We start from the raw sequence: 13818 nt of genomic DNA, 5'->3' as shown, positions 1-13818 counted from the left end.
TTTCTCAGGAAGACGCAAGGCGTTCTGGATCAGAGGAGCAGTTTATTTCTCATAGAAAATGCAGCAGCCGCGCTGTACTTCCTGAATACCTCATTTCATCCAGAAACTGCCAGTTCGGCAAATTCCCACACTGAGCGGCCTTGTTCCTTCAGCTGAGAAGAGTCGCTGAATCTTGGCTGTGAGCCTCCAAGCTCAGACTCTTCCCTTTCTCCCTAGGTTTTTCTAACATCATTATTCTAAAATACATTGGTAAGTGATTTCTGTGAAGATAAAGCTTTTTTTAAAGATTTTATTTTTTTTCTTTTTTTCTCCCCAAAGACCCCTGGTACACAGTTGCACATTTATAGTTGTGGGTCCCTCTAATTGTGTCATGTGGGATGCCGCCTCAACATGGCCCGACAAGTGGTGCCGTGTGCGCACCCAGGATCCGACCTGGCGAAATCTTGGGCTGCTGAAGTGGAGCTTGTAAACCCAACCACCCAGCCACAGGGCCGGCCCCAAGATAAAGCTTTTTAAATTAAGCTTGACCTTTTTCTAAGAAGAAATATTCTTTTAAACTGCTCTGTTAAATAATGGCCCTAAATTATTTATAGTAAATTAGAATTCAAGATTATCTCTGTTATCACCTTTCATTACTTACAAAGTGGAGTAAGCATCTATTTACATGTTTAAAATCTGCCTGCAAATGTTTTTGTTTTGAGAAACAGAGATTTCTGTTGATTAAACATCAATTCGGCATTAACTCCAAATCTCCTTTAGGGTCAAAAGGCCAAAAGAAAGAAAAACAAATCCATCATTATTTGTGTACAGTTCAGGGCCAGTTTGGACTAAACTGGACAAAGTGACCTGACACTGGCTCCGCTCCACAGCTCTGACAGTTCATGTGGCCTCAGCACCTACCGGACATTCAAGCAGCGACGCACGCGGCTGGCACACTGGCCCTCAAGCGGGAAAATGTCCTCCTGTCACCGTCAACATATGTGCTGCACCGAGTTGAGGGGAGAAGCAATTATGGTAGCGTCTGGTGCTTCAGAAGAGTTGTTTAGTAGTGTTTTCATTGGTCGGGGCTCTTGTTGTAGATTGTGTGTACGTACAAGTATTTAGAGTCCGCACATCTGTGTAAGCATGCGTACATCTAGTAGTGTGTGACTCAGTTTGGTATTCTCTAGAGGTGTATTTGGCATTAGAGTTTGTCTTCAAGGAGCTCTTAGAGCATGGTTTTCCCATGTCGTTAAGTGAGCTCCAAGGCTTTTTGACTGAGCATGTGATGAAAGTGGCCACTCTGTATTAGTAGTATTTATCATATATTTTGTTTTGTTGTGTATAGCTCGTCTTTCTCGCTAGAATATAAGTTGTGTGAGGGCAGGGATCTTGTCTTGCACACTGGTATTCCCGCTGCAGCTCTCAGTGAATATTTATGGGCTCGATGAATGAATAGACAGATAAGTAAATAAGCCAACAGGTAAACTTTTAGAATGGTAAGTCAAATCCCATTTTAGTAGAAATTTGGTCAGTATCACTTTTCTGTTTTGCATATTGTGCTGTTAGATTATTAATCACAGATTTTAGTTACTTTCAAAAAAAAAGGAACACTGGCTTAAAGTCAGAAGACCTGGTTTTGAACTCCAGTTCCTCCACGTATTAGCTGTGTGATCCTGGTTCCCTCCACTGTAAACGTCGCTGTTAGTGCCTTTGAGCCGATTCCGACTCCTGGAGACCAACCCTGTGGGCAGCGGAACGCAGCCTTGCCCGGTCTTTCTGCACCATCCTCTCACCATCCGGCGCCGTTTCAGATGCTGCTCCACTGCTGCCACTCACAGGGTTTTCATGGTCAGTGTGTTTGGAAGTGGGTGGCCAGGTCCTTCTTCCTAGTCTCTCTATTCTGGAATCTCTGCTGAAACCTGTCTGCCATGGGTGACCCTGCTGGTATTTGAAATCTTGGTGGCACAGCTTTCAATATCACAGCAACCCTCAGCCACCAGTGTGACAACTGACAGATGGGTTGTGTGGTTCCCTGACGAGGAAACAAACCTGGATTGTAGTGGTGAGAGCGCCAGATCTTAACCACTAGACTACCAGGGCTGACCTATAAAACACAGATGATAATTAATGAGATAAAATAGCAGGCATCTAATATTCAAAGGTTAGGGTAATTCTGTCTCTTAACACGGATGTGGTGGTACTGTTTATTAGTAACTGAGATTATAAATTATATTGTGATAGCCATAGGTTATATAGGAAATACATCATTTTACAGAAATTTTATTAATGCAGTAATTACAAAAATTATATAAGCAACTAGAGAAAGCTATAAATACATTTCTATAGCATAATATTGTTTTTTTAAGTAAGATAAGCTTTATTTAATTTCCTAAGAATACATCCCCTAGATTTTTGAACAGGAACATCTCATTCCAGTGTATGCTGGAGTGTGACTTGTTCTCCCTAAAATCTAAAGCACTCTTGCCTGTCTCTAGAGGGTGATGTCATGACAGCAGCAGCTGGCCTGCAGAGGCTCGGCTTCAACTCCAGCAGCCCTGGAGTGAAGATTTGTTATATTGGAATAATTTTGTACATCACAGAGAATGTAATGACTGGGTTTTTATATGTATTTTTTAGTATATATAAGAAGAGGGAAGGTAACTGAAAAAATTAGACTTTAAAAATAATAACATTCTATAGATACTAGTATATCGCTGGAGAGTATACAGTCTAATGTCCTTCCAGTCAATGACATTTCCTTTCTTCCTCATTAACTATAAAGTAAATTTACATATCTGATTCAGCTCAGATTTCATGAGGTCTAGATGTGCTCAGCATTGAGCAGTGCATTGAGTACCTTAAGAAGCCATAGTCACAACAAACAGGATTTAAATAAAGTGGTCTTCTTGCCATCTCAGAATGTAAAGATTTCTTCTCTTTATTCACATGGCTTTGAGAGGTTTTTTTTTGCAATAGACAAAAATCCAAGAAGTTTATGGGAAAAATGAAGAGTTTTTAATTCCATATTTCAGAAATGAAAACACTAATTTTTTGTAAATCATCTGAATTATTCATCACAAATAATGTCAGGCACTTAATAGCCATCTCTAAAAGTCCAAAGTACATTTTAGGCAAAATCTGGAATGTATCAGCACTTAAAGTATTTCATGCAGTGCTGCATTTGTAGTGCTAACCGTGTGCGTTGTGTCTCTTCTGCACAACTCAACCTTCGTAGAATTGTTTTATAGCAATGAATATTAAAGAGGATATTTTTCTGAGATATAAAGAATGTTTAACTAATGGCTTTTTGACTTTTTCACGTGATTTAAGCACCCATGATAATTTTGTATAACTGATTTTTTATAATTTCTAAAGTTTTATTATATATAATATTAGTTTAGAGCATTTGTATTTAAAAATAAATACTATATAAAATGTATACATGCACTTGTTTATTTGTTTTACAAAGAAAAACAGCCACAAAAATTTTCCCTTCATTCTTGGTAGAAATACCCATTTCAGAGAATTCTATACTGTAGAATAACATTTAATTTTAAAAATATAAAGAAATAATTTCATTAGCATGCCTTACCTTAATTATAATGATTTCACCAACAGTTTTATCTTTCTAAACTTGAAGACATACACACCATAACTTTCTTGGAATTTTGTTTCCCTTAAGCCCGGCAAAATAATGTCTGACCTCAAAATTATAATTACTTGATTTTAAACAAAATACTTAGAAAATCAGGCTGTTGTATAATGCTTAAAAAAAAAAAAAGCCTAAATGGCGTAGGAAATGTAGTACATCTTTAAAATAGCAACAACGTAGTTTCCTAGGACTATGTTATCGCAAGCGCTGCAGGAGGTGGCTTCCTTACAGCTCCTGCTCAGCAGCTGACTGCAGCCGTGATTTTAGTGGGGTGGTTTCTTCAAGGTCAGCAGGAAGCATCAATCCTAGGACCACACAAGTAGACAAAGCTTCTCATACACATCTAGTCACTGCTTTCAGCCAGAAAAGCAGATATGTGCTACAGACTTAGATAATTCTTCATGTTCAGGGCAAGTGTTAAGGTCACAGCTAATAGAAATACACACACATTCATATACAGAGTTTCGCCCTATTTTAGTTGTGGGGCGTGTCCCCAGTGTCCACAAATAGCAAGTTTGGATTTCCGTTTGCTTTACCCTAGGCAAACTGGAATTTACTTATGTATCACTGTTGGGTACGAAGCACCATTCAAAAGACAAAAAGTCCCTGTATATCCAAAAAAGAGAGTCGTCTTTTGGTACCTAACTCAAGAAAATATTTTATGCAAAAACAACTTACCAGTGGAACTTCATAATACCATATTTAGATTAAGAATTTTAGGAATAATATAAAATGCAAATTTCTCTATCATGCAGATGTCATGATTATGAATTTGTACGTCATAAATGTATGTTCAAGTCAGCATCTCTCTTCATTTTACTTGAATTCCTCCGTAATATATGTAACAATATACATTACAGACATCAAATCTTTCAAAAAGTAACAATCAAATCTTAAAATTTAATGTCATATTAGCACATTTTATGTGGACAAAGTCCACGGTTTTTAAAGGAAGTCATTAAGTCAAATTTAATCTCTTTTCTGTTCCAAAGAAGCATCTTTAGTTTGATAAAATGTCCTGACAAAAATATACCTGAACTCTTGGGACAGGTCTGAGCTGTCCAGTTACAGTTCAGGGTCCTGGGACGTTGCGTTCCAGCAGGTGGTCTCCTCAGTGCCTGCCTCGTCCGCATACAGACCGCAGCTGAAAACAGTTAATCTTGGCTCAGAGCACAGAACACATTCCCTGTTCATCGTCCATATGACTGAGCGATCCAGAATATTTCCTCATTCAAGTGTCATTAGGGATCACGTAGGATCATTTTTAAACAGTTACACTTTCAAAAATGTGTAAGCAAAACAATAAAAATAAATCTAGCTACTTCATTTGCTGTAGGCTAATATGGAAGTTCCTGTAGCCCTTGATTTTGAAAAATGTGTCCGTCCTTACATGTGGGGCTGCGAGGAGAGTGGGCCTCCTCAACGTCTCTCCCCTGCGTCAGTAATGCTCTGCCAATAAGCAGCTGCACACGCTGCTGGACAGTGACTGCAGCGTGGCACTAGGATGGGGCCCAGAGCCAGACCCGGTGGAGCCCCAGGCCTACCCCTTACTAGAGTTGTGACCTGGGCTAAACCACTTCACCTTTGGGCCAGTTTCCTCATAAGGTATAAAATAAGTACCACATAGAAGCATTCAGAACAATAGCATGTAGTATGCAGTCAGTAAGTGTTAAGATATTATTACCATGTTATTCAAGGATATTTTTTTTCACTTAAAGCATATATTGAAAAGAGGTTCCACAAGCTTGTCCCCATGTCCGAGTGGTTGAAGTTCCATGTGCTCCGCTTTGGCTGCCTGGTTCACAGGTTCTGATCCAGGGCATGGACCTGGCCCACTCACCGGCCACGCTGTGGTGATGTCCCATATGTAAGTGGGGGAAGACTGGCACAGATGTTAGCTCAGGGTGAATCCTCAAGCCAAACAACAAAAAAATGAGGCTCCACATCAAAGACTTCTGGTTGGCTGGTGATCAATTCCTATTCTTAGGTATATTTAGTATGCTCCCAGGTTTATGCATATATGTGTATAATCCATATCATATGGTACACTACATATATATCAACCATATAGTCAGTAAGGCGTGTGTGTGTATATATATGTACAAGCATATGAAAAGTGACAAATATGGAAAACAAAACATTTGAGGCAAAATACATAGCAGAGTAAACTGAAGAAACCTATCCTTAGACCCAGCCTTTCCTGGTGATGGGGACGTCCACCCTTTCAAAGACCTCCACTTCAGGTCGGCGACAGCTGGCACTCAGGCTGTTTGTTTCGCGTTTCCATCAACATGTGCTCTTCGTAATGCGTTTTGAAAGAGTCTTGTTAGGAAGCAGAGTCTTTCTTAAAACCTGATGCAGTATCAGGTCCTGTAGTTGGGCGGTTTCTTGACGTCTAGGCCAGCATGTTGTCGTGTCAGTTCTGTGAGGCAGTCCATCAGCACCTTGCAGGAATCACAGTCAAAGGCTTGTCTTGCTACGCATAAGTCATCCTGCCCAGGTAGTTAGCTGGCACGTAGCCTTTCTGCCCTTGAGCTTCAGCTAACCACCACTCTGCGTTGCCACTCAGGTCACAAAATCTGAGTATGTGAACTCTTTGGTATTCCTGAAGGCTGAGTTCATGGTCACTCCGTGCTTGAAAGGCGTGAACTGCATAGAAAATCTAGACAGAGAAGCAAGTGACATCATGAAAAGCAGAACCTAAAAGTTGAGACAAACATAATAAAGATTTCCAAGCTTTTAGAAGGAATGCTCAAGTTTTCTTATTTTTTTCAAAATCACATTCCCGAACTCCTCCTGTTGGATTTATTTTGCTGAGGAACAGCCCCGATAAGAGCGTGAAATGGGCCTTCTTAGCATTCTCTTGGGAGGAGTCTGAACTGTCCATGCTTGGAGGCGATTTGGCAGTTTCTATTAAAGTCTTTTTAGACGTTAATTCTTTTTTATTCAATAATAGCTCTAAGAATCTCTTCTACAGAAATAGAAACATTGGCAGAGATTTCTGCACAATGATGTTACTGCAATACCCGTTTGTAAGGTGAGAAGTGGGACGGGGATGGGAATAACATAGCTTCAGCAAGAGGGGAATAGTTAAATTCTAGACGCTTAACTAAGGAAATTTGTAGTCATTAAAAGTGGTGCTTTCTGAGACTAATAACGGGCAAATTCTATGATAAAATAGTAAGCAAAAAGATATAAATTCAGTTGTACAATGTAAGTCTAATATTGTTAGTTTCTTTGAATGGTGGAATTAGGTGATTTTCATTTTTACTTGTTTCCTATTTTCTAAACCTTTGTAATGAAAGTATATTAAATTTAAAATTTTTAAATTATTTTAAGTGACCTAGAAGAAACTAATAAAACATATGAGTCAAAAGAATTTTTCTCTAACTTCAAAAGCACACTTGATGATCATTAGATGCGTAAGAAGCACCTGAACACATGCTGAGTCCCTCTTTCACTAAAATCACAAGACTGATAATAAAAATGTTGTTATGGTATAAAATTAAGCAATTGACTAACATTTATTCATTCATATAATCAAAACTTATTAAGTACCTACTGAGTGCCAGATCTTATGTTATCAGAGAGCTTACACCCAGCTAGGGAAAAAAATGCCCCAGGAAAGGCCCCCACACAAAAAACCCAAAAACAAACCAGAAAAACCCACCCTACACATGCAGGTGACACATCAGCTACGTGTGAGCTTGCTTTTGAAAGAAGTAACCTTTAATAGGTGACGAAGCTGATGAAGGGAGTGGACGTGCCTCGTTCATAGGCACAGAGATGAACACGTGGGGACAGGGTGCTGCAGGAAAGGCCAGCGGACGAACGTTCTCGACACCCAGGGTCGGCCTGAGGAGGAAATTAGGAGACACGCGGGGACTTCATTGAGCAGGAAGAGAGTGGGCAAGTGTGGGGGCAGTGTGGTTACAGGTAAGTGGTTCTTTAGATCTTGAACTGCGATTTAACTTGGATGAAACTCTGGTACCGCTGGTTCGTGTGTCACCTCAACAACTCACGTGAGCTCCACCTCGGGGTCTCCCCTGGCCTCTTCAGGGTACACGCACAGTAGGAATTTAGATAGATGTTGGTTTGACTCGAAAGTTAGGCTGAAAGCCTTGGGTGTCCTACAAGAATGTATAAGAGAACATCTTGTATCCCACAAAATACAAGACAGATTGTTGGACATGGATTACTTTGAAACTTAAAAAAGTCAAAGAGAAAGCCAAAAGAGGGGCGCTGTGAATTCTTGAGCCATGGGGAGGCAGCAGTAACAGCCACCTTTCACAGAGCTCGCGGCAGTTTGCAGGTCACACGTGCTTTGTCCTCAGCAACCTGTGAGCTGGGACTTGGAGGAGCAACGTGCCCTTGACTACATTGCTGCTCAGTGCTGCTGGGACCAAGCTTCTAACGCGGTCCTGTGCCTGGCCCAGTTCTCACGATACTTTAGGAAGCAAACTCAATTCCAGCAGGATGTGCAGAGGATGTTCTTGTGGAAAGAGACTGAAGTCTCAAATCTGTTGGCTGCTGCTGTTTCGGTTGCTGTTTAGAAAGTGAAAACGCTTCACAGATCCACAGAGCAGAGCGGAAGATCTGGGTTGCAAAAGCTTTCGGGACTGTGCTGTGCTGCCATCCAGCTTCTGCATGACCTGTCAGAGCTCGCGTTACCTGTCGCCAGCCATCCTGTGTGGTCTTTGTCCACGGTGCACATGCTCTCCCAGTGCAGCCGTGGATTCTTGAGCAGGTTGGAACACCCACTGAGACACGGCTCCCGAGTGTTTGGTGGCCTTCCACTTTGGCACGAGTTCTCTCAGGGGGATGCAGAATCTTCCACCTAGATCTACTTGGCATGAAATTATAGCAAAGCTTACATTTTAAATGCTAAATATGGATTCTCATGAAATTGTAAATTTAAAGTACAAAATTACAACATAGACTTTCAATCCTTAAATGATCATGGTCCAGAATTAGTTTAGGATGGGCGTTTTTCAGTTTTTATATAATATGTTTATGCCTCCATTCAACATGAGACGGATACTCAAAGTGGAACTGTCTGCTTCTAAAGAGACAGCAGTTGATAACATTAGACTGCAACTTAGAATTTTTCAACCTGTTCTAGATTTAAAAGCTGAAGGAGTTCTCATTTTTAAAAAATATTTTAATTCTAGGCTGCATCTTGCTAACTTTCAATGATAAAAATTGTATTAATATAAGCCGTAATCATCTGATCCTTTTCTCCTTTTCCTTGGCATCTTTACAATGTATTTTATTCATTGCCTCTTTGCACTCTGTAAATCTCTGGCTCATTTTGTGTTCAGTGTTCTGTGAGCACAGCCCAGCTCTCCACAGCTTTTACTTTTTCTATACCACAATGTATTGTGTTATGGACTCACACCCAGTCTGTCACCACTGATTATGAGCACTGGGCGCCTGTGGCAGCACTGCGGTCCAGCGTCCGCTCTGTGTCTGTGCGTCCGGTTACTCCTCCCTCGGAGGCTGCTTCACCTGTCTTCATGGAATTTCATTTTGTTGATTTCATCCAAGTTCTCCAATTAGCAACAACAAAAATCATAATGTATTTTAATCTTCCTTTCCAACACCAAAAATCTACAAAACCAGCATTTATGGCATTATGTCACATGTAGCTCAGGAAGCCAAGATAGTGAGATGGCCTGAAAAATGCTCATTCTTCGCTCCCACCCTCCAGGAACAAGCTTTCATGTTCTTCAGTTAACTGTTCTGTGTTGTTACTACATGAGTAGTTTTTATAAATAATTTTAAATAAAATAAAAGTAAGCAAAAAAAAGCACACTGAACTGCTATTAATATTTCTTTCCTTCCTTCTTCCTCTTTTCCTTCTACCTACCTACCTGAAGTGGTAATAAACATTAATTATAGTATGCATAGTTTTTGCAACCTGCTTTTTCCTTTCAAAATAAATTTCAAAGTCTTTTCACATCAATAAGTAGCTCTCTAAAGCATCATTTTGATGCCGACTTAACCACATGACAGTGCAGCCTGCTGGCTTTTACAGCACTGCCTAAACAGTGACATACTGGGCATGAGCATCACCACCGTAAGTTGTTGAAAATGTGAAGATGGTGGACCAGAAAATGAATTTAGGGTCAGCGGCAAAACAACTAACTTTTTAGAAGTCAGAAATTAGGTTCTTGGGATTATTTATGTGGAAAAAGAAAAGAGCACTGATTCTCAGACACTGAACTTCCATCTAAAACTGGGTTTTAGCCATTATTAAACCTGGTCCTCTTTGAGAAGTACATTGCATCACATTAGCCCAACATCCTGCTTCCAAACAAGGCATCATAGATACTGTGGTTGGCAGAACGCTAAGAGGGACGCCAGGATGAATGCTGAATGTCCTATATGATCCCCTCTGTGAATAGGATGGGATTTTACCCCTGTGATTAGGTTACATTATCTGGCGAAGCTAAAGAGATTTTGCAGAGGTGCCTACAAAGGTCCCTAATAAGTTGACTTTGAGTTAGTCAAAGGTTGTGCTGAGTGGGCCTGGCATAATCAGGTGAGCCCTTTAAAACAGAGTCCAGGCCTTCTCTGAAGGGAGATTTGAAACCAGAGAGATGCTCGCTTCCTGGCCTTGAAGAAACCAACAGTCATGTTGTGAACTGTCTACAGAGGCAGCCACGTGGCAGGATCTGAGAGCTGCCTCTGCTTGTTGAAAGTGGTCCTCAGCTGAGGGCCAGCAAGAAATGGAGGCCTCAGTCCTGGCAAAAGGAACTGAATTCTGCCAACAACCATGAGCTTGGAAGAGAGCTCTGAGATTTAGAAGCGAACACAGACCAGCAAACCCCTAGATTGCAGCCATGAGAGATGCCAAGTAGCACACCCAGCTGAGCTGTGCTGGACTTCTGACCTGGAGACTGTGAGATGATAAATGTGTGTTGTTTTGAGCCCCTTAGTTTGTGATAATTTCTTATGCAGCATGGAAAATGAATACAGATCATGCTGTTACTATTTGATGGGAAAGGGGAGAATACCTTAGAATGGGAAGACATTCATTTGACTGCTTTTGTTATATTCTTTGATACAGCATAAAGTAAGGAGTAAAGAAGTTAAAAACCAAGTCCCTTAGTGTAAATTGTACTGCCAGGTTGTGAGTATCCATTAGCGCATCCTCATTATTCTACAAAGGCTCTGGGTCATGATTTGGGGAGCTTCTAGAACATCAGAGAAGGTCTGTGCTATCTGGGAGGGATGTGCATGGAGGACTCTGAATGGACCGGGTCTGAGGCCTCAAAAGCAGAGTGACCACAGCTCCGCATTACACCTATGACAGTGTCTCATCCAGTAGACACTCAACAGAAGTGTCCCACTGCAGATAAGTTCTATTTCCACTCTGCCTGTAAGACTTCTGATTCACTAGAGCCATTCTAGAAAGTTCTGGAAGTGCTTTGTCCAACAGTCTTTCTTGCTTGGGTGGGAGAATGGACAGCAAGGTAAGCCTGTAGAGCAGTGGCTTCTAACCTTTCTAAGTAGAATTTCCCTTTGAAAACCTGTGGAAAGCTCTGGACTTCAGAATATCACGTATAGTCCAAGGCTACCCTCCCCCCGTCCTTGTTGTCAGGGTCCGCTGGAGCCCTCAATAAGGCTGGATTACAGCCACAACACCCCTTGGCCATGGACTACTGCAATTCTGGACGAAAGCAAAAAAGTGTTGGTGCCACAGTAGGAAAGGACAGGGGAAGAAATGGTGACCCAGAGTGGCATCCAGTTAAGCCAGCACAGGCTTCAGTCGATGTCCCTGTGATACAATAAAATCAAGAACAGAAGTCTAAACAGCCACATGGAAAACCGCTGCATGGGGTCGGTACCTCAGATGTGCATGTCACAAAATGCAGTGAAGTCTCACTGTTGGCAAAGATAGTGCGATTTACTCCCACATTTCAGTCACCTTACAGGGACCTCTGTAGCATCTTGGTCTCTTAGACTGTCACACCACAAATCCATATTAGTGGTAAAGAATGGGTGCTGACCGTTCTCTCCACACTTTCTAAGAGCCAACGGAATGGAAACATCAGCTCTCTGGCAAGGCTTAGGAGGATCATGCAAGGCTTCCCTCTGTTTCCAAGTGATGAATGGTAGTCGCGTGATCGGAAGAGTCTGAAAACCACTGGCTTGTGTGCCTCTACTGGCTGGAATAAAGATCTAAGGAAATGTTCCTATGTGGCCTTGTCTTCTCCTCTCCCTTGTACTGGGGTTTCTAACAGGTGCAGCCTCTTCACCTAGCAGCGAGTTTATTGGGACAGACTGTGCCCACACACAGGCGAGGCCTGCAATTTGGTCTGGGCTATTTCAGCTCAGAGGGAGGTATTCAGGGATCCCTTGTGGCCACAGATCCAAGCTGTATTTTCTAGTCCAGCTTTATTAGTAATAAAACTTACATTTATGTCCCTGGCACCAAGGTCTATTTTGAATTGGCTCTAAACTCAGAGGAAAAGGAAAACAAATAGCACTTTATGGAGAGATACCATCAATACACTTTCTATTTTGAGCAAAAGAAAATTATCTCATTTTTTCCTCTCTTGGTAATGGAAACGTTAATGGACCTAATTCGCATGATACATATTGACAGGATCACTGACAGAGAATTTTTCAGCAGTAGCCGCTCGTAGGAACTGGACACAGTTTTAGACTACAAATCCCACGCTGAGAGAGCCTAGCCAAGGGACGGATGCCAGAAGGCCCTGTAAAGCCACGTGAGAACCAGAGCTCGACACCAAGCCAGGTGCAGGGTGTCTTCACAAATCTGGTTCTCAAATTTCTGTCCTCCTAGGTTACTGGGTTTTGGTAAAGTCTGCCAAGACACTTAATCATGTATATAGATTTCACTGGTAAAAATTCATTAATCAGTTGGTATTATAATATAAATTTGTCATCTAGAAACCCTGAATAAACTAAGAGAGTGAACAAGTAACAGAAAAATAGTGTTTTGAAACTTCAAGACCAAGGAGTGATAAGAGCACATAGTAATGTCCAGAAGAGTGAAGAATCAGTCATGACTGGGAGAAAGTATTTGCAATTATGTATCTGATAAAGAACGTGCATCCAGAGTATATAAAGAACTCTTACAACCAGACAATAAGAAGGAAAATGACCCAGTTTTTAAAACGGGCAAATATTTGAAAAGACATTTCACCAAAGAAGACACTGGAGTGGCTAATAAGTACATGAAGATACACAACAGCATTAGTCCCTAGGGAAACTCAGATTAGAAGCACAATGAGATACAACTTAGCACCCACTGAGATCACTATAATCAAAAGGACAATAAGGCAAGGATATGGAGAAACTGCAACCCACTCCCACATACACTGCTGGGGTAATGTAAAATGATGCAGTCACTTTGAAAACCAGTTTGGTAGTTTCTTAAGACGTTAAATGTACCATACCAACAATCAATTCCACTCCTAGGTATCTACTCAAAAGAAATGAAATCCTCACAAAGACTTGTACACAAATGTTAATAGCAGCCTTATTCATAATAGGAATTACCCAAAATGTCCATCGACTGGTGAGTGGATAAACCAAATATGCTGTATCCATAGAAGGAAATACGGTCAGGCAATAAAAAGCAGCAAAGTACATATGCACACCACAACATGGATGAGTCTCAATGACATGATGCTAAGTGAGAGAAACCAGCTGTAAAACACCACACACTGTCTGATTTCATTAATACGAAATGTACAAAAAGGCAAGTCTATGGAGAAATAAGGTGGATTAGCAATTTCCTGGGCTGGGGTGGGAAAGAGGAGCAGCTGTAAATAGGTGCAAAGGATTTTTGGGGTGGAGGAAGCATTCTGAAACTGGCTGGGGGTGATAGTTGCCCAACTCTGTAAACATACTAAAAGTCATTGACCTGTACATGGGACATGGATGAGATTTATGATATATCAATGAGAACTTAATGAAGATGTTTTTAAAAAAGAATTAGTCGTGCACTGGACAGCAATCAATGTACTAACGATGGAAGAAACTAAAAGTAGATAAGCGTCTTGGAAGAGCAGTGTGGCACATCTACCAAGGCTTCACACCGCACCCCATGGACCCTGCAGTGCTGTCAGGACTCGCCTTACAGACTTACAGACTCCTAGACGTGCACAAAAATAGCTGAGCAAGGACCCTGCCTGAAATATTGTTTG

At 41.2% G+C, this 13818-nt stretch overlaps 2 protein-coding genes across 5 annotated transcripts in view; one reads left to right on the top strand and one right to left on the bottom strand.

The window, feature by feature from the left end:
* INTS12 (integrator complex subunit 12) overlaps positions 1-3745 on the top strand; it is a 30114-nt gene extending 26369 nt beyond the window's left edge. Inside the window, exons 8-9 of one of the 3 annotated variants that reach the window (XR_006525781.2) lie at positions 9-249; positions 760-3416. The gene's annotated coding sequence lies outside the window, so the exon portion shown is untranslated. Of the gene's footprint in view, positions 1-8 lie in introns of all 3 variants that reach the window. The other 2 variants (XR_006525782.2, XM_070504535.1) reach the window with 2 other exon arrangements.
* A 186-nt stretch (positions 3746-3931) lies between these two features.
* ARHGEF38 (Rho guanine nucleotide exchange factor 38) overlaps positions 3932-13818 on the bottom strand; it is a 121780-nt gene continuing 111893 nt past the window's right edge. For both annotated transcript variants that reach the window (XM_014858407.3, XM_070504533.1), the window contains one exon: positions 3932-6296. In XM_014858407.3, coding sequence (XP_014713893.1) covers positions 6111-6296 — 186 coding nt within the window. In that variant the 3' untranslated portion in view covers positions 3932-6110. The remainder of the gene's footprint in view (positions 6297-13818) is intronic.

This window comes from Equus asinus, chromosome 3 (genome assembly GCF_041296235.1).
Source record: "Equus asinus isolate D_3611 breed Donkey chromosome 3, EquAss-T2T_v2, whole genome shotgun sequence".
NCBI lineage: Eukaryota > Metazoa > Chordata > Mammalia > Perissodactyla > Equidae > Equus > Equus asinus.
The sequence above is the reverse complement of the archived record's forward strand: the minus strand, read 5'-3'. Positions and strand labels throughout refer to the sequence as shown.